The sequence below is a fragment of the Echeneis naucrates genome, chromosome 13 (genome assembly GCF_900963305.1).
Source record: "Echeneis naucrates chromosome 13, fEcheNa1.1, whole genome shotgun sequence".
NCBI lineage: Eukaryota > Metazoa > Chordata > Actinopteri > Carangiformes > Echeneidae > Echeneis > Echeneis naucrates.
The window spans coordinates 22865013-22885852 of record NC_042523.1 but is presented as its reverse complement, the minus strand read 5'-3'; the positions used below and the strand labels follow the sequence as shown (position 1 = coordinate 22885852).

Genomic DNA, 20840 nt, shown 5'->3' with positions numbered 1-20840 from the left:
GTGGCAACTCCAGCAGCTCAGCCACATCCTGATGACCCCGCGACGTCAAGGTCTTGAGCTGCAGCTGTGTCGGCCTGAATGCGCGCTTCCTGCCTCCACCCGGGAGCCTCAGACTGTTGGATATGTAACACGTAAATGCAGGATCAGACAGGTCAGATTCATACAAATGGTTATCATTATCAGGAGAAACGTTTCACAGCTGGATGTTTGTTCAAGGCCTTAAAAAAAACCAACCTGTTTTCTCTGCAGGTGACAGCCGAGGTCGAGCTTCCCATCCTTCTTCCAGCCAGCAGTTAATGCTGCTGCCTTAAAAGATTGCTTTGACCTTTTGAGACTGGTGCTTTATCACTTTGTTTCTGAGAGTAAAATGAGGCGATCGATGCAGCACTCACATCTTTGTTTTACAAAGCGAGAGGCAGGATGCTATTAGCCTAGCTTAGCATGAAGACGGGAAGCTGGGGGACCACTGCGGGCGCTGCACATCACAGCTTATCCCTGAAATCCACGTTCTCCTCTCCGATCTCCGAAACCACAGCTGGCACAAATCTGTTGCTTTACAGATTTGTGCCAGCTGTGGTTTTTGTGCAAGGTTGGTCTTTCTTCTTTTTTTTTTTTTTTTTCCACACTTGCTCGAAGGGAATCAGCAGAGAGGAAGCTGCTTTTTTTTTTTCAGCCTGGACACAGTCAACCTGTTTCCCCTCCATTTCCATATTTTTAGAAAACTCATCATGGAGCATCTTGTTCACACTAACCCTAACCCCAAACCAGACATGTGTGTGTCAGAGAGGTCCAGATTTCTAAAAATAAATAAATAAAAATCATCCAACCTGATGGGTTTCAGTTCCAGTTTCCCTCCCTCTCCCTCCGAGGACCACCAATTGGATTAGAGCGCTCCCCAGGGACTGCTGATGTCATGGAAAAATGAAATACTCATGGCTGTATAGTCATTAGGACCGACCCTGCGCAGTCTCTCTCTGCTCCGCCAACAACTTATTAATGATGATGTCATGTTGTCGGGGGGATAATTGCAGCAGGTTTTATGGCGTGTGCGCCACAGTTAACATCCAGGAGCAAACGGCGCCAAAAGAGGTGAACGCAATAGTTCCTGATGTAATTAGAGCCATAAAAGACTTTATGTGAGATTGATGCAGACGTGAACGCGCTCATCTGCCGTGAACTCTGATTCCTATAACATTAAACAACACGTCAATTCAGGTGGAGAAGAACAATGACAATATTTTAGTAACGTTATCAATATTTTTATTAACTCCAACTCATATCAGATGCAGCAAACAAAGATTCATTTTTCAAATCCAAGGTGGCAATATCCAAATAACTACATTCAGCCAAAAAAGAGGAAGAAAAGGATTTAAATGGAAAGAAAGAGGGGCAAAAGGAAAAGAGACAGGAGTGCGATTTCAGAGGGACGAGAAGGACGAGTGTGTGTGTTGGACTGATGCTGATGGTGAAACACGACCTGCCGGGAGAGTACATTCATTTGGGATCACCGTCTCTGCTGTGTGAGCTGTATGGCTTCTGCTGTCTGAACTCTCACACACCTTCTGACAGGAAGTCGCTTTCCTTTGTGTGTGTGTGTGGTGTTACTATGTGCCACCCCCCCGAGGATTGTGGGACGTTGTAATTAATATGGCGGAGGCTAATGTGGGTCAAACACGCAGCAACTCTCTGCGTTTAGCTCCCACAGCAGTCGTCACGCTCTCAGTCTCAGTTGTGCGTTTGCAGGTTTTGTACTCGTGTTGGTCGCCGAGGGGGCCGGCTGCGAGGCGAGGGTGGTCCCTTCAGCTCTGGGGCAACAACGCAGATTGAATATTCATGCGTGACCTCCCGCCTTGACATTGTGGGACAGATGTTTTGATGTCTTTTTATAGCGCCGGGTTCTTCTGTCACACACACACACAGAATCTGGAGCACTTCTCTCTGATAAGGATCCAACGCCAGTGCTCGCCTGAAGCAACAAACTAAAACACACTGCCCAGACACACACACACACACATAAAAAAAAACACGTTTCACTCGAAAGACATCTGTCTGACTCAAGGACAGTGGGCTGTTCTTCTTCTTGGGTTCTGAAATATTACCATCACTTCCAAACAGGGAGGGAAGCGGGAAGCACTACGCTTCTGTCCACAAACTATGAGACGCTTGCTGGGACAGTCACTGAGACAAAGCTTGTGGTGCTGTAGAGGGAGAGGTGGGGGCAGATGTAGTGAAGGGGAAAGAGATGACAGGGCAAAAAAAAAAAAAAAAAAAGGAAAGACAGAAGAGAGATATGCATCTCCTGTTTGTCAGGCAGTTTTATAATCACGGGCTAATTGCCTGTCAGCACAGGTAGCACCCAGACGTCCTCTTAGTTAGGTGATGGCCAAAGGAGGCAGGAAATGACAGGACAGAGACAGGAGGATGTCTGTCTGCAAATCTTCTGTCTCCATCCTTATGGGGACAAAGTGCCCCCCCCCCCCAACCAGAACACCAGAAACAAACAGGTTGATGCAAAAGTTAAATGTTAATGTGGGAAAGAACGAACGAGACAACTGGGTGAATGAAAAATGCGTCGCATCAAGGTGCCCGTCATCAGATGACATCATCTCACACACACTTTCCCGGAGAGCGGATGAGGGATGAGGTGGAGGTGGGGGGGTGGGGGTGGTGGCTGCTTCCCTGTCACTCCGCTCGGACAAAAGCCCAACCTCTCTTCACCAACATCGCCCGATTTTGACGTCAACCAAAAGGACGACGACGCAAACAGGCCGGCTACAACCTGCAGCTGCACACACAACTGAAGACACAACAGGATATTTAGAGCCCCTTTACTCTTGGTCATTAAAAAAAAAAAAATGGGGGGGGGGCCGAGCTGCAGTCCGAGTGACAGACCTGCGATGATGAGGATGACGATGGTACGACTGGGGAGGTCAAAGGTGACGAATGAAAGGCACAGCTTCAATGGTTCCCCCTGAGTTGTCACTGTCTTTTCAGTTCTCTGAAAACTGAGACTCCCCACATTTTCCTGTTTATTTAACAATGCCATCTATTTTTTCTTTTTTGGAAACTTTTGTGTTTTATTGTTTTGTAATATATATATATTTTTTTATCTCCCGTATCGATAAAAGTTCATCCTCCAACGAGAGCTCAGCTACACCGGACACTGTTTTAAAGGGAATCGCTGCGTTGGAGGGGTTCTGGAATGGATTTACGGTGCAAGCTCTTGAAGGAGTTTGCTGACATCTTACAATACACTCACACAATCAATCAAAAACATACTCACACTTCACACACACACACAAAAAAAAAAAAAACCCAAAAAAACTTCCAGACTCGCACATTGAGGCTTTTTCTAAACAACATAAAAGAGGGAATGCGGGGAACTGGATCTGTGCTTTAATTATTTTTGTAGAAATAAAAAGTTCTACGCACAACAGGTTTTCTCTCGCACGCAAACGCGGAGGAGTGGAGCGGTGCTATGAGTGCGGCGGGATGCGTTGACGCTCTGGTCCAATGGGATTTCCTGAGTTGTATGAATGACAGTCCCTCTGGGAGAACCTCAACAGGGGCTCCTCACGTCACCGTGGAGATGGAAGTTTCTGCTTGTGTTACCTAAACATGCCCTTTTGCAAACATCTTAGAAAAGAAGGGAAAGTACAGAATAAAAAAGGCCAAGCTTTTCAGGAGTCAGTATGAGAGGGAAGGAACAAGAGCGTTTCGGATTTTTACAAAAGAAAAACAAGTGCTCTTCAGGAGGATCATGACAAATGGCAATAACAAACCGTATCACAGTATCCTCTTTTGAAATAAAAAATTAAATAAAAACTTTTTCATTCACATTTTGTTCCGTTGAGTTTTTTTTTTTATCCCAGTAGACTATATCACACAGTGATAACGAAGAAAAGGAGAAATCTACAGCCACGTTAGCTTCGTGCAAAAAAACCACATACACTGGCACGCCGCATAGGCAAAGAGATCAAAGCAAGACAACGCATACAAAAATATAGAAAATCTCCGATGCAACTTCGTCTCTTCGCAGGAAAAACAAACAAACAAACAAACAAACAAAAAAAAAAAAGTTTTCTGTCCTTTCAACCTGCGCTCCTTCCTGCCAAAGTCTTGGCCTGGACGGGTCGCTTCTGTTTGTAGTTGTTGTTGTTGTTGTCGTTACTGCTGCTGTTGTGTTTTTTGTTGTTGTTGTCGTTATTTTATTTATTTTATTTTTTTTAAGACAACCAAAGTTCTAGTGTCTTCCAACGGAGGAATCCACAGAGAATCCAGTAACTACAGTCGATCGTTATGGCAGAAGTCCATCACAATGATGCTCGGACTAACGTGAAGTGATAGAAAACTAGTACAATAAAAGCATATCATTTCTATCATCATTTTTTTTTTCCTTTTTTCTTTCAAACTTTCTTATTTTAAAATACATACTATTTCCTGTCACTCTGAAGACATTCCAGCATTTGCTCATAATTGGTAGTGACAGGGTTAAATAGTTTGGCATACTCAGCAAGCCATGCCCAAATGGATGCTATTTTGTCTCTTGCAAAGGAGTGTTTGGGGGGGGGGGGGGGTTTGGGTAAGGGCAGGTCCCAGGATGCAGTGTCAACCTGCCCTTCCATAGGAGACGCCTTTCGGCGGGGGGGGGGGGGGGGGGGGGTTCAGAACAGCTGAGATTACAAACCGTGCTCGAGACCAAGTCAGCCCCATCGATTTCAGCACTTGCAGAACACATGCAAAGGGAAGTCAGAGTTTTGGACTCACTATGTCCGTCTTGGTGATGGGGGAGGAGAAGGGGTGGGGGTGGGGGGACGGCGTCCATTTTTTTTTTTTTCTGTTTTCTTTTTTCCCCCCAGAGTCACTTTCACAGGTTGGACAGAGCCCAAAACTAAGAGCGCCATACCCACGTGTAAGTCGTCGGACCGCCGCCGTCACGCCGCTCTCGCACTGATAAAAAGGATTGTTGGACGCCTTTAAAAAGAAAAGAGAGCTGACACATCAAAGCGAGGTGGAGGTGGAGGGGAGGCCGAGGGCGGGGGGGCGGTAAAATGCTGCGATAAGGCAAAGACAGATGATTTTTGATGAGGAAACAAACAGAAGAAAAACCAAACATGCGCAGAGTTCAAACTTTTCAGACGATGTGGCGGCAATGGAACGCCTCTGATGAGCTCGGAGGAATCGAACGCTGAGGTCAGCAGGGAGGAGTCATTAGTTGTTTGGCGCTCCCGCTCTTTCCTCCTCCTCCTCCTCCTCCTCCTCTTCGTCCTCCTCGTCCAGCGACACCACTCCGGAGGAGGCCACGTCGGAGACCTTCCTGCGGGGGTCGTAGTCAGGCGGGTACTCCACGCCGTTCCCCTCCGCCTCCACCTGGCACACCGTGCCCTCGTAGTCCTTGCAGGGGGTGTCGTCGTCCTCGCCCGGTGACAGGTAGGTCTCAGAGTAAGACATGGAGTAGCAAGGAGAGTCCTGACCCCCACAGGGCCTGGTCCCCCGCCCTCCCCCGCCCAGGCTGTGGAAGACGCAGTCCCCCCCACCATTCCCGCTCTGCCCCACCCTCTGAAGTCGGGCCAGCAGCTCCTCGCCTCCCTGCAGCGCCGACAGGATCTTCACAGCGAGCTCGGCGGCGTTGCTGTGGGAGTGGGTGCCACGGGGGGGCCCGCCCAGGTCACGCAGGAGCGGGTGGTGCTCATCCAGGCTGCAGAGGCTGGAGCACAGGGTGTCCGGGGAGCCCGCCGTGGGAGAGGGCTCGCCGCTGCCTCCTCCCTCTCCGCCACCGCCGCCGCCGCCGCCTCCACCTTCACAGCAGGGCCCTCGCAGGCCGAGCTGTTGGCAGAGCTGGCTGTGGATCAGGTCCTTCAGGTAGGGGGGGTAAGACGGCACATCTAGAAGGAACGAAACAGAACGCGTACATTAAGTCCTGAAGGGAGAATGACAACGATGAGCGGAGAACAGAGGAAGCTGGCGCTGGTGGGAAATCTGATCCATCTCACTGCACACAAAAACCTCCTCGTCATAGTTTACCCTGTCACCTCACTAAATACAGTTTGAGCCCTAGTTAACCTGCAGAGCGACATTTTGGTGACGTTTGTATCACACATGGACCCGCCAACAGTTTCCTGCTCTGCTCTGAGTGACGGCAGAGCTCGTTTAGCTCATTAGCTCGTTTAACATAAAATGATAAACTTAACAAACCTGAATCTTAGACACAAAGATGCTCTCTGTAAAAATCATCAAGAGTGCATTAAATTTGATCTCTATTAGGAAAACCAAACATTGCACAAAGATCATTTTCCATTGTACTGCAGTGAAATCACATCCTGTACAAACACAGAATGACTCCGCACGTCTTTCAGCAGCTCAAAACTGAAGAGTTGTGTTTAAGGAATTAACAATTATTAAATATAAAGGTTTTTTTTACTTGCTGCTCACACTTGAAGTTCATTTTGACCTGTGCCTCTGTGAGTTCATATAAACCTCATTAAATTATATATAAATGCATCTTTCATAGATTTTACAGACTGATTTTGCTCTGTTGCTTCCATGAGAAGTCAAACACAAATATTCCTAAGCATCATAAAAATACTGCTAATGAATAATTCATATAAAGGAATTTTTTGATGAATTACTTACCAGAAAATAGGGCGTAAAAAATAAAATGAATTTTAATTTAAGCAATATTATTTTTTGGGACATAAAACGAGCAGATAAAAGCAGAAAATACAAAGATAAGAATAACAAAATAAGCAAGCCGTACAAATGAATGCTTCACATTCTAGTTGCTGATTATTTATCAGTATTTAAAGCCACTGCAGCACTGAAGGTCATCAGTAAAGTGAAGATCAGCGCTGACTGGGATCAGGTTTCATGTAAGCTTGATTAAAGTCACCGATGTGTCTAAAATTCATTATTCGACCTCTGAATGATGTTCGCAGTCGATAAGAAGCTGCCGATGAAGACACAGCAGCGTCCCTGTTCTGGCTGTTATTGGCTGCTGCAAGGCTTATTGGTGGCTCAGCGTAAACAAAACAAAAGCTCTGCCACACAAACACACAGTGTGTGCACCGTTCTCACACAGACACGCTCTCTGCAGCAAAGGAAATGATATTAAAGTTGCAGGAGGGATATCAAATTGCGGCGGAGAACAAAAAAGATAAATAAATAAAAAATGTCGGGAGAGGATGAAAAGTAGGGCACTGGGACAATGAACAACACCGAGGGAGAGATGGATGAGGAGGAGGGCGTGCGACACAAAGATTCAAAGTGTTTGTTGTCATGTGTACAGTAAAGAAACACGTCCCCCTTTTTGCTGTTCACAATGAATGCACGCAAACATAGAAATAGATAAATAGAATAAAAACAGGACAGTCTCGAGTGTGATGGGAATAAATGTGATTTAGCTTGACAGAGGCTATTGAGAGGTGGAGGTGAACTGTGTGTGTGTGTGTGTGTGTGTGTGTGTGTGTACCTGTGCTCTGTGTGGTGGGCTCGTTGGCAGGCAGAAAGTCCTCGTCATATGAGTCATCGTTGGACTCGTCGCCGTCCACAGACGACCAGGCTCTCAGCTTGGCCTCTGCGATGGCAAACTGCTCCGCCACACCTATGGACACACAAAGACACACACGTGAGCTCCACATGTACGCAAGCAAAATACACAGTTGGCATGGAAACAAGAACACAAGGTGGGAGGGGGCTGTTATTGTGTCTCCATGTCATGTCTCTGGCTTTGATTGGCAGGTGATATTGAGCGCCTGGGGCGGTCAGAGACAGCGTGGTGCACTTAAGATGGCTGTCGCTGAGCGTCTGATTGTGTTGTCATGCAGGTTGTGTTCCTGCGGGTGCAGAGGAAGCACAGAGAAAATCCTTTCACAATAATTGCACGTCACTGCAAATACCGTGAACACAGAGTCACACCAGCAGCAACAAAAAGAAAGGGGGGGGTTACCTGCAGCCTAATGGCTCACATGGTGAGTTCAGCATAATGTACATTTACATCAGCACAACAGATCAATTCCATCCTCACCAACCTGCGACCATCACAGACTCCACTCATGTAACCCCAATAAAACATCTTTACCCGCATAAAGAGAATAAAACCTGGAAGTGTTGAATTTCATCCACCGTAACAAACTAAAAAAAGGGGAAATAAAAAATGACAGCTCTAAGCTGTGCTCGTATTTCTTCCATCTTAAGGATGTGTATGCTGAAGCATTGTCCTCTCTCTCTAACTCCATTTTGTTTCTTTCCTCTGATTCATTTGTCTAAGTACTTTATAAACTCTGTTTTTATTGGTGGTTCATTATTATTATTATTATTATGTCACTTTGAATAGATCTTCTGAATTTATTGTGTGTTTTTAAAGCCCTTATCGCTTCACTTCCTCCCCGTATCGGCCCTCTCTGACATCCCCCCCCCACCTTTGAGCCAAGTTAAGCCGTCTCCCAGATACTGGTCTGCTCGTTCTGGTCTATTTATGGATTCTGCTTTTCTTTTTAAATCGTATAGGTTTGCAGCTTCTGGTGCTTGGTAACAGTTTGGTAACAGGTTGGTAACAGACAGGCAGACGTGGATGCTCGTCTGTTTGGTTGAGGTGACTCAGCATGAGCCACAAGGTCCGAGTGACCAATCGCCTCCAATTACCATCAGCAGCTGACCAATCAGACGGCGGCTCTCTCTCTCCCTTTATCTCCCTGCGTGCCCTCTTCCTCCTCAGTCCATCTGTTTTGTATTCCTCCCTGTTCAGCGCCCCCCCCCCCCGGCCTTTCCTCTGCCTTTCCTCTGCCTATCTCTCAATAAAACGCTCTATCGGCTCTCCTCCCTCTCCTTCTCTCTCTGATCGTTCCCTTCTCTTTCGCCAAGCAATCTCTCAGCCCTGTCGCTCACTTTTCATTTTGATTTGTATCGTTCTGACTCTGCCTCTCTCAGGTTATTGCTCAGTATTCATGTGTTGTCTCCCCCACAGAGAGAGATCGATCTCAGGTTCAGCCTCCTCTGTGGCTGGACCCTGAGCTCTCCTCAGGCACAGGCACATGCGCCCCCTCTTCTCCTGTGAACACCACGAAGAACGGCGTGTTTTCACCAGCGTTCATACTTTTTATGACGACACTGACCCACATAACACTCACCGCTGGGACAAAAAGACACACACACACACACACACACTACGTCCTTTTCTTCTGTTTGTATGACCCTCAAATCACAGTGATCTAGTTTTCTGTTGATCATCAGCACATTTTTGGATTTTTACACAACAGAAAAGCTTTTCATCTGTCAGGTCTGATATTTTTCTCAGAGATAGATGTTCAGCTGGTTGGAAGTAAACGTTAATGAACGCGGACCATCTGCTCTGAGCAACAACTGGCTGCTGATGCAACATCTGACTCACACTAATTACTTATAATCTGTGTTTTCACACTCTTTTTATTCTGTCGTCTTATCGTGACCTTTACTTCCATTTTTATGCTTCCTTTACTTCCACCAAGCACATTAAAAAATTATTTGCTTTACAAATACACTTCCCTACCAATATCTGCATGCATGTGCGTAAATGTCATCACGCATTGATTATATCTACGAATGTGAGTGGACGACCCAATGAACCGAGCAATTTGTAGAAATGTTAGGCATTTTTGTCGCCTGGTTAATGGAGAGCCTAAACGTGGCTGGGTCAGAAGCCAACCCGTCAACGGGACTCTCTGTGCTACCGTAACACACCAAAGATTCAAACGCTAGCTGACATTCCCTCCGTGTGTCCAGTCGGCCGAAGGAACGCCGTCACTGTGACACGAGGAGACAGTTGACAAAAATAAAAGAAGTCAGCACAAGAAGCCGTTCCCCGATGAGATGGTCGGCGACGGATGCTGATGAGACAAGGAGATCTATGATGTACAGCAAGCTCTCTGTGCCGTTCACAGCTGAACAGAGGACGATATGAGCAACCAGGTTCAAGTTGTAGAACTGAGCGTTTGAATGCCTGTTTTCTTTTTTAAATGTCAGGTGTCACTTCGGGTACTTTGAACTTTGCCTTTTTAAATGAATCATCGTGTTTGAAACATCATTCCAGTCACAGATAGCCAAAGAACACAGAAACGGATCTTAGAGAAGAGAAGTCCTGGAAATAGGGAGATAAAAGAGAGAGTGCAGAAGAAAGGAAGGAGAGCAGAGGAAGCGTGGAGGAAAATCGCTCAGTCATGGTGGCACTAGCCAGGAGCAAAACCTTACTGTGCAAATTAACCTTGAGAGTCTGCATTGCAGGGAGCGAGCGAGAGAATGGGGGGAGAGTAGGAAGGAAGGAAGATAAAGAGACGGGCAAAGAGGGGACGATGTGAATGGGAGCGAGGAGGAAATGAATCAGAATGGACTGATCGCACTTCCTGTTTACTTCTGGTGCTGAGGAAGACCGGCCGAGTAACACTGGTCGTTTCTTTATGAAAGACCTTTCAGCTTTTTGGGGGGTCGGAGTGAAAGAGCGGGACGCCCTGAACAGGTTGACAGTCTATCACCGGACTGACACACAGACTGAGAGGGAGCCGGAGTTTCTGGAGGGAACCCGTGGAGAGATTTAAACCCAGAACCTTCCTGCTATGTCAAAACTGTCCCGAGGACTGTGATTCAGCTGAACCATGTTTTCCCTTCTGGTGAGGCTTTGTGTCGTCTGAGGAAATATGATGTCACAGCGGTGGACGTGATTTAATCCTGAAGCCGGAGCGGAGACCTGAGGTCTCATGTGGTCATGATGGCGGAAATCAAAGATTTAACTCTGCGTTAATACGAAATGAGGAGTTTCCTCTTTACTGCTAAAGTCAGACATGAACACATCTCTGAAGGAGTTCATTAAAACGTATGACATAAAGAACTAAAACTTCTGATGAACAGAAAAACATAAAATATAAACAATATTTTGAAAGAAACTTACTAAAGAAGAGGAGAACTCAGAAAAAAAGCATTTATAGAGTAAAATAACAGATTAAACTTCCTGAACAAAAGTGGTGGAGTTTGAAGTCATTTTCAAAAACTGATCCTGATATCAGAAGTTGGTGTTAAAAGGCGAGAATGAAAGTCTCTGCTCGTAGCCAGCACCTTCTCTTCGTGACAGTTACTGTTGAATTATTTCAGCATTTTCAGCATCTGGATCGTAACTGACTGGCTTTAATGACCAGATAAATATTCATCTGTTCCTTTTTTAAAGGTGTTTAGCTTTTGAGTTTGATGTTTCCCGTTTAATTGGGATCCCCTCTGTGATCCATCATTTATTCACACATTTTTCAGAAACCCTCTCGCCCCGAGCATGTGAGTCATCTCCTCGTGTGTTGGTTGTCAACTGGCCTGCACGCACACAAATCTCTCCTTCAGAATGAACTCAGATTGCGGCACAGCGGAGTGTTTTGATGTTTATGTAATAACAAATCCCAACGTGTTGTCAACAGACGACCTACCAGCGGCGAAGCGGGCCTCCTGTTCTCCCTCAGTGAGGTCAGAGTAAGAGTTGAAGTCTGATTCCAGAGCCGCCGGCGTGTCCATCGGCTTGCACCAGCCTTTCCACTCTATCAGGTGGGCCACTCTGCCCTGCGCCATCGCCGTAGGCTTCGTCACATGGTCCTTCACTACCTGGGAAATTCCTACGAGGCAAACATCAGGGGTCAGGGAACAGCAGCGGGGGTCCAACGCACACACCACAAAGCGAAGGGCGTCAGGACTCACCGTGCAGGGAGGATCGCGCTAACGCAGCAATCTCTTGAATGGTGAGAGCTCTTCTTGATTTTGGTAACATTTCAATGGTGTCATCAACATTCACCTGCAGAGAGAGAAGAGTGGGGGAGAAAAGAAATAAGTGTGACTCTCTGGCTCAGTGTGAAAGGAGCCGGCCTCTCTGAGCACATCCTGCTCACGGCTCACTGGAAAAGCCAAACTTCTTCAGTCTACTTCAAGGACTTGGAAATCAAAGCTGCTTTTTTTTCTCTGCACACACCAAGTTATGTGTTGGTAAGTCACAAACCAAACGCCAAAAACGTGCAAAAGACTGAAGGTTTTTTTTTTTTTTTTTTTTTCTGCAGCGACTCTGAAACAGAAGTGTATTTTTGCGGTTGAATTGTGTGACATGTGCGACATCTGCTCATCTAACATGTAGAAGAGTCGAGGCTGTGGGGACGGAGAGCGGGGCGTCCGTCCAAAGGGAAGGGGTTCAATCGCAACCTCCTTCAGTCCTCCTTCAGTCTCCTGGGCCAAGACAGCGAACGCCAGATTACTGATGTTTGATGGAAACTCTGTTCCATATGAGTGCTGACAGAAGTAAAAAGCCAAAAACAACAACAACAGCCAGCTGGATAATTAACCAACTAACTGAGCTGACTCTCCTCCGGCTGCTTTGTAACAACAACAACAAAAAAAACTAACAAACTGACTGCTGTTTGTTGCCACATTGGTCAAGATTTCTGGAGCAGCACCAGATTTGGATTTTTGATGCAAATATAGAATGAATTATTATCCAATAATGTGGCCACGCAGTGAGATGGTCATTCCTTTGGTAAACAGAACCAGACGGTCAGTCCATCAAATCTGTCTGAACTGTAAAGTCAGACCGCAGAGGGAGTATCGGGTGTTGACAAGTCCCTTTGTCTGCTAAGCCTTTTTATAGCCCGACCTGGACTCACGTGGGCGACAGGCAAAGGCCACACAGCCGGCTGATGCTGCCGTGTCGTTACTCAATACGGGTCAACACACACAGCAAACTGACGGGGGGGTTAAAGGCAGATGGGGGCCGCCTGGTGATTGATCACAGATTCACCTGTTTTCAGCTGATGAGAACGGGAGTCTGTTTTATGATGAAACACTAAAAGGTAATAGAGGGAGAGCTGTGGGTCACATTCTCTTCGGGGTCGGTGTCACATTGTGATTCATTATAAGTGTTCTTCTTGTTGTTCTTTATTTTTCCTGTTTGTTTTATCTCGATGACCTCATAATGCCTCCATTTAGCCCATTAGAAGTTACCAAAGTTAATTAACCGTTTGCAGAATCTGTGAACGAGACGGTTTTTGTCGTTGTCTCCTATTTCCCCTTCTCATCGTGACCTCGGCTCAGCCCACACGCTCCACCTTGACCTCGTCCTGTCGGGTCCGTTCAGCAGCAACAATCCACCAAACACACAAACAAAACAACAAAATTATCTGTGGAAGGGCCCTGAGAGAGTGAGAGGGGGATCCCGGGCTTCCGATGGCATCAGCGGCTGCTGCGAGGCGTGATAATCCTCTGGTGTCGCAGAGCAGCTCACAGATCAGAGGGAGGATAATCTGCTGGAGACGTGACATACAGCCTCCAGCAGCGTTAGAGCCATACATTGTTTTCTGAGCACACAGTGTTGAATATAAATCAGATGTCAGGCAGGTTATTGTTGCCAACGTTTCCTGTGACGATACGAACTGTATTCAGACGACAACCAAATCTGGACAGACGACTGAGATTAGAGGCAGAAAAATAATCAAATGGGTGTAGCAGCTTTTGAAAATCGTCATTCGATCACAGCTGCAGTTGGCATCGAACTCTGATGCTCCATTTGCCCCCCCCCCCACTGAACAACAGAGAGAGCACCGAGGAGGACAGGTCCAGACAGAGTACACAAATAATGCCAGAAAAACTGAGACCTGGTTGCAGCTCTTAGATTTAGAGCTAAATATCTGATATCCTACCCTGCACACTCATATGGACGTTTGGCACTAATTGAACCCGAATTCACAGATAAAGTCAAGAAGCCATAAATCTTCAGTGTCTGGTGAGCACAGACGGTGAAGCTGCAGCTCAGGTTTCCGTTTGGACTTTAAATCATTATTTAACTGCCGTCTCTGTGAGTCAGCGAGGGGACAAACAATCAGCAGAGAAACACAACAGATTCCTCCTCAGTGTGATTGTGGAGGTTCTGGGTGTGTTTCAGGAACTAAATCACAATTTGCATTTGCGAGCATAAAGCAGAAAAATCTCATTTTAAAATGACTTCTTTGTTATTCTTCATGGTAACCCGACCAGAGCAGGACCGGAAAGCCAAAATCTGACTTTGGAAGATCAGGTGTGGTTGCTGCCTGGATGGGAGACCGGAGTTCAAACTTCTGTCTTGATTTATTACAATTGTTTAATACTGTTAGCATCACTATTATTTCTCCTCTCTATTCTTTTGTGTGTACTGCTGCATCTGAAATTGTTTCTTTTGTTTTATGAAAAATAAACTAAAGGTGTATTTGTATTTGCTGCTTACGGAGCATTTTCTTATTTTGTGAGCTCAGCTGAAAAAACACAATGGATGACAAACACATGTTGCTTTACTTCACAATCACACACTGACAAAGGTGTGTATGGAATCCAGAAACCATTCACGAATGGTTTCAGTGGAATTCTGCTTCCCTGCTGGAAAATAACATCCTCCTTCTCCATGCCACGTTCCTCTCTCGCCCCCCCCCCCCTCGCCGTCTCGCTCACTCTCCATCTCAACTTTTCCACAATGGGAACATTTCTATGGCAACCGGTCGCCATGTAACAATTCCTCCCAGTATGCCTGCGTGCTTGAATCACTGATGATGTCACGCACTCAGAGGACCAATCGACGGCCAAACATCTGATTAAACGAGTCCCGCCTGTGCCTGGCTGCTGCTGAAAGACACGACACCCTGAACGCATCATCACAGCAAAATATTTAATCCCACTTGTTGCTTTTTAGAACATGAGAAGGGTTTAAAGCACACGACAGGCCGTCCTCTTCGAAAGAGATGTGATAAGATCAGCAGTCCAGCCAACCTGCCTCTCACCAGGATTCAATAACAGGCCCGCCTGTGTAGACTGAGCGCCAACGTTTCATTATGGATCACTTAGGGGCCGTTAATCGTCACCTCTATGGCTCGCTGCGACACATCAGATTCACACCCAGATGGTGCGTCTGACGGATGGACAAAAGAGGCTAGGTGGATTCATCATCCTCATTTCCATCGTCATCGTCGTCATATCTGAGACAATGAGCATCCTGTTACCTTAAAAAGAACAGGCCCAAAGACTCGACACACACATCTGCTGTGGAGCTCTTTTTGGTGATAAATGAACCGCTTCGGCCGAGCACTGAGTCTAAATACCCCTACTGTCCCAGCGAATCAGACTTGATTGACCTCTTCTGTGAAGAGCAGACTCTTCTGCCTCTCTGACCTTTTTTTGGTTTTTTTTTCTGGGCCTGAACTGGAATAAAGACCTCGCCTCATCCTGTGGTCTATATGAAAGGAAAAGACAAAACAAGGTCTTTGTAGAACTTGAGAGCTTCTTTTCTAAACCAACAAAAACCTCAGAGCTTCTCTGGTTCTGATGTTTCTCTTCAGACTCACCAAAGAGCCATAAAACATTCCTGTTATCTCATCGCTCCAATTCCTGCCAGTCTTTGGAGGTTAGTGTCTATGTTAGCATCTTCGCCAGACAAAATCTGCCACTAACAGGTCAGCGACTCTGATGGATCCTTCTGAATCCAGAATAACTTTTAAGTAGCTACAATAAAATCTCAAGTTAGTCCGCTCAGTTTCACAGGCCGCACGTTCCTGTTGTGTTCTTCCCAGAGGAGAGAAGCATCACTGAGATTCCACTCATTTAAAGTCCTAAATTAAAAAATTAATTGCTAATTATACTGAATGACTTGCAAATAATTAGGGACCAACTGGTTAACACTAATGAAAACTAAAATGGAGAAAGAACTCAGAGTTGAAGCACACATTAAAGACTTGGATGGCTTGATTAATAAGGTAATTATTAAACTAGGAAGGGTTGAGAAAATAATTTTCTGCTTCACGTGGCGCGCTGCATTTCAGACTGTCAGTTTTGATTAGGCTGGTGGGTGTATCAGGTGGGAGCCCTGCTACGTTTTGGTGCATTAAGTTGCTGGTGGCCTGCCTCAAACCAGATACACACAGAACATCCCATAATTCACTTAGCAATAAAAACAAAAGTCTAGCTGAGAGTGTTTGGTTTCTCACTGACAACAGAACGGGCTGATCTAACATTCATACAGTTATGTGATTATTTAACACAATTATTTTGAATACTATTAATAATAATGATGATGATGATGTTAGATAGTGTTTACTTCTCACTATGATTGTTAAATTAAAATATTGAGGCTGCTATAAAAGCTTTGAATAGACCGACCTGAGGTGTCTTTAGATTGTGCTTTTACTGACACAAATTAAAGCTAGCAACTTTATTGTTTGTTAATAAACTAGAAAGGTAACATGTTTGAAATAACCTTTCTCCAGAATAAGAGGCCAAAATGAAAAATGCCAAGTCTCCATGAGTTCTCTTAAATGGTGCCGGTGCTTTCAGACTTACACTAAATTTAATGCGCCTTTTACTTCATTTGAATTGCCATTGGCCATTATAAAGCACTTAGACATGTCCACTAACCTACGGCTTAATGATGAAGTGGGTTATAGAGAGAACAGAGGAGGTGTCAGGATGAGCTACATTACTGCGCCTGACCGATCTCCAAGCTGTAACAGAAAGAAACAAAGAGAGAGAGAAAGGGAAGAAAAGGGGAAGAGAGAGTTAAGGGCACCTCGCTGAAGTCCAGTGCGCCCAAAGGTGCTGTCAGAATCAGTCTGCGCGCCAAGCAGGTCCGCGTGCTCCCCAAAAGCGCGAGGTCAGACAGGGAGCTTGCCGCGCTCCAGTCCACGCGCAACGAACCGTCAACCGCCACTGTCAGGAGGAAGAGAGCCACGTGAAGATAATAGCATGTGAACAGTCATAGCAGCCCCCGCACCATGTCATGGCTCCAGAAAAACAAAACAAAAAAAAAACATATTATGACAGCAACACGTACATTTTTAATGTGCCACTAAACCGTCATTGTCTATTTCTACACAAATGGCCAACTATGAGTCTCAAAGCCTGGGCTAATCCGGTTAGCCCTCAGGTTGCCTTCAGGTCATAGTTGCGGTGACCATGCCAAAACCAGCGCAGCAGCAAAGGGGGGAATGTAATGTTGCCATATCTCACTGCAGTTTCCCAAACACATGGGCCACATTTCACTGAGGAATACCCCCCCAGATCAACACGCCGGGCAGCTGCCAGGTTTCCAGACACATCAGCTGCAAATACAAACAATGGGGAGGGGGGTGAAAGCAAAAATATATGTTCAGTGATTCTTTCAGCAGGATAGAGCTTTACTTGGTCTTTGAGGGGGATGTTCAATTTGAGCGTTTTAGGTTTGTACCACACATCTTTAGTTCTGCAGCCTCATCCCGCTCGTTTTGGTATGCGTTGTACAAGTCTAAGTGTTTTCACAGAGCCCGTTATTGCAGCACACTCTGTAGTGAGATAACATGTGGGGGGTGGGGGGTGGGGTGGGGGGGGGCTGCATCCATGCACTTTAAAGCCATGCCATGTCATGCAGGTTCCGCTCTGGCAGCAGCCCAGGCCTGTTTGATATTTTATGAAGTCGGTTCTGCTTTGTCAGACGGAGAGTAGCAAAAAAAATAAAATAAAATAATTAAAATTAAAAAGAAAACCAGAATACCTGAATAAGGGACATTTCTGTGGTGGCATTAAGCTGCTTTACCTCTCTGTCGTCCATCCGGCGTGAACATTTCAACGCCATCAGCTCAAAAGTGTCACCAACGTCATTTTAACGGCTTCCAGGTAAAGTGGTGAGTTTAACCTCTCTAACAGCTGCCATGGTCAACACCCCACAGCCTGATGGACCTACGGTGGCCCGGAGGTGCTCAGCAAAACTGCAGCAGACACTTTCAGCACCTGGACAGCTCCCATCCGCCCACGCTCGCTCGCTCGCTCCTGCGCGTGCCCGCCACACTCAGATTTTTGTTTTGTTTTTTTTACATTTTTTTTTTAAGTGTATGCATGTGTGTGTGTGTGTGTGTGGGGGGGGCTCTGAATGTCACAGCAGGGCTCCTGTTTCCCGCCCTCCGTTTCTGGTTACTGTGGCTGAACAGAGCAGCAGCGCTCAACTCCCGTCACTCACCCGGCGCGCCAAAGACCTGCCGACGGGCGCGTGCGGCTCAAATTGCCCGCCAGTAGAATTCAATATGTGCAGTTTAATTGGGTGTGATGAGATCTGATGCCCCCGGGGGGGGGGGGGGGGGGGGGGGCATTGTGTCTTTGAATCTGGGGCATCCTGTTCAACAATGAAGGAGTGCGCACGTGCTTTGTTTGTTTGTTTGTCTATCTGTCTGTCTGTCTGTCTGTCTGTCTTGGGGGGGGGGGGGGGGGGTTGTGTCAACACGTCAGCAAGCTAATTGCTGGAAATAATAAATAATAAAAAAAAAAAGCTAATATTTCGATTGCGCACTTTTCAACACGAATATTATCCTTGATCCTCATTTAGAGCTGATGACACGCAGGCCGACACCCTGACGGGGGGGTGGGGGTGGGGGGGCAGTCATCGGCCTGATCTGTCTGAGCTCCAGAAGTGTCACCGGAAGTCATTTTTCTTATTATTCATGTGTTTATTTGGTGTCTCTCTCCCTCTCTCTCTCTCTCTCTCTCTGTAGATCTGGTTGTCGTGGAAACTGCAGATAGAGAGACCTCCGCCGTCAGCGTCTCTCTCTCTCACACAGACGCACAAACACACGTTTTTCAGGCTCAGTCACACACTGATGAGGGAACCAACACAATTATACGAAGACCAGCGGCACCAGCAGCGACACACAAACACACACACACGGTCAAACAAACAGGTGGCTGCTGTTGAGCCACCTCGGGGGGGGGGGGGGGGGGGTAACAAGGCGCCATAATCACCAAGTGACTGATTACACAACCAATTAGAGTCGGAGCGCGTGAACGTGCCGGGAAGGTCGCACATGACGTTCACATCGGCCGGAGAAAAAAAAAAAAAAAAAAAAGATGGAGGGGGGGGTCAGATTTGACTTAGTGATGCTAAACTCGCTGGGGGGGGGGGGCAGAGGTCGGGGTTGCACACAGACTGCTGCTGCGGCCCGCGTCGACGAAACCGCGAGAGCGAGCGGAACCGACGGAGTCCGGCAAACTCCGCGTGTGGACGTTTCACTTCAGCGCCCGTTCTGACTGACTGACTGCTTTTCAGCGGGGCCAGATTTTTGTTTGTTTGTTTATTTCTTGGATTGTTTGTTGGATGAGGAGCAGGAGATGGGTCCTACCTTGCAGCTAAACTGTGTCAGCGCGCTCAGAACCATCCTGTCCGGATCAGGCTTCTCGTCTCAAATGTAAAAGCAGCGCGTCCCTCAATGGTGTCAGGAGCGTCTGCCGTGCTCACCAGAAAGCTTCTTGCAACTCTCGTAGCATCGCGATGTTTAGGCTGCAGATACCCCCCCACCACCACCACCACCACCACCTCCCCACTAATGCGCTCCCCTGCGCACAGATATATTTAAATATAAAAATAAATACACACTGCACTGCACGCCGTTTAACCTCTAACAGGCTGAAACGGTTTAAATCCCGCACCGGTGTGATGCAGCTCACATTCAGCCTCCTTATTCGTGTGTAAATGACTCAGCAGGGCTGTTGTGTGTCTCACATCTAGGGCACAGCATGCTGTGCACCACAAGCACCCAGATTCCCTCCTCTGCACCCAGGAAAAGGCTGCAGCAAAACAAATGCAAAAAAAAAAAGAAGAAGAAGAAGAAGAAGAAGAAGAACCAGCCTTCCTCCAGCGTGCTTTAAGAACAACCAAATGAAAGCAACTCTTACCAACTGGCGCTTTGGAGCTGATACAGCCCATTTTCTCAGCTGCATGTAGAGCCTGTTTGGGGAGCAATCTATCAAATCTCAGTGTCTAATTTCCGACCCGCGTACCTCACTGAAGGAAAGCTGCGGTCACTCTCCTCAGCTGCGGAGGCTCCGCCGGGTTCCGGTGAGAGCTCAGAGGGCGGGGGGGAGTCCGGCCATCACTTCTCTCTGCTCCGCGTCGACTCGCTTCAAATCCATAAACGTGTGAAATATCAATAAAGCTTTATTCTTTTTTTTTTTTTTTTTAATTTCTATTTTTACTTGTTTTACTTTTAGTTGGGTCTCGGTTCTACGTCACCGGTTGAAGGGTCGAGACCTGCGGTTCAGCACCGAGCCGGACGGACAGCTCCGGGTCCGGCAGCATGGAGCTCCGGTTCCGGGTCTGGAGTCCGGGAGTCCGGATCCTGGAGGGGCGGGGCTCCCCTTCGGTCCCTTTACCGGTCAAATCCACATGCACATCACATCAGAACCAGCACGGTGCGCTCTCGGTCGGACTCGAACACGTTGGCAGAGAAATCCCACGCTTGATCCGCTTTTATACATCCAGCCCAAAACGGGTTTCCGCCTCCCTGTGCTGTTTTTTTTTTTTTTTTTTTTGGCTGGTAGAAGCGGAAGGAGACGTGATTGGCTGGTGTCACCTTACATGCCAACCGACATGGTGAGTGTCTGTGAGGGCGGGGTTACCGTTCGAGCAGTTGTCGGCTAAGGGATTGCGTTTCCCTCCTCATCATATATCAGCTGACAAGATGATAAAGAGGGAACATGGTGCACATTTCAACAGGTAATACAGAGTGGAAAACAGCGCGGGGCATGCTGGGAAATAATAAGAGCAGACCCCCGGAGAGAAAAGGTCCGAGTGACAAAAGTGTCCAAAGGCCACGAGCATTAATACATTCAGCGTCCCCGTTAATTAAAGACAGGACGGCGCGCTGTCCCGGTGAAGGAGCCCCCGGATGGCTCCACGTCTGATCCCACAGCGCCCTGATGTGCGCGCTGTGACTCCGTTTAATGTCAGGAAATCATTAGAGCAACAAAACTCCAGCCTGAACCTCCGTCAGTCTGAGGAAATTACGCACCGGGGAAGTTTGGTCTTTGGGGAACTTCAG

The 20840-nt window shown here is 46.9% G+C and overlaps 1 protein-coding gene across 2 annotated transcripts; it reads right to left on the bottom strand.

Moving 5' to 3' along the window:
• Positions 1-4806: 4806 nt before the first annotated feature.
• fam131ab (family with sequence similarity 131 member Ab) lies at positions 4807-19194 on the bottom strand. 2 transcript variants are annotated; one of them, XM_029518478.1, is made up of 5 exons: positions 19143-19194; positions 11701-11794; positions 11436-11618; positions 7469-7600; positions 4807-5885 (listed from the first exon to the last, which is right to left on the bottom strand). In XM_029518478.1, exons 1-5 carry the CDS (start codon positions 19176-19178, stop codon positions 5212-5214), a joined length of 1119 nt encoding a protein of 372 aa, XP_029374338.1. In that variant the 5' UTR covers positions 19179-19194; the 3' UTR covers positions 4807-5211. The 2 variants fall into 2 exon arrangements, with proteins under 2 accessions (XP_029374338.1, XP_029374339.1); XM_029518479.1 differs by lacking the exon at positions 19143-19194 and adding an exon at positions 16568-16714.
• Between the last annotated feature and the right edge of the window lie 1646 nt (positions 19195-20840).

What these genes read in the sequence shown, in the direction of transcription:
- fam131ab (XM_029518478.1), bottom strand. Translation starts at nt 19,178, where the DNA reads ATGGTTCTGAGCGCGCTGACACAGTTTAGCTGCAAG. An exon ending in AGCGCGATCCTCCCTGCACG is followed by an intron (nt 11,619 to 11,700) that starts GTGAGTCCTGAC and finishes TTTGCCTCGTAG; the next exon opens with GAATTTCCCAGGTAGTGAAG. An exon ending in GCCCACCACACAGAGCACAG is followed by an intron (nt 5,886 to 7,468) that starts GTACACACACAC and finishes CGTTCCTTCTAG; the next exon opens with ATGTGCCGTCTTACCCCCCC.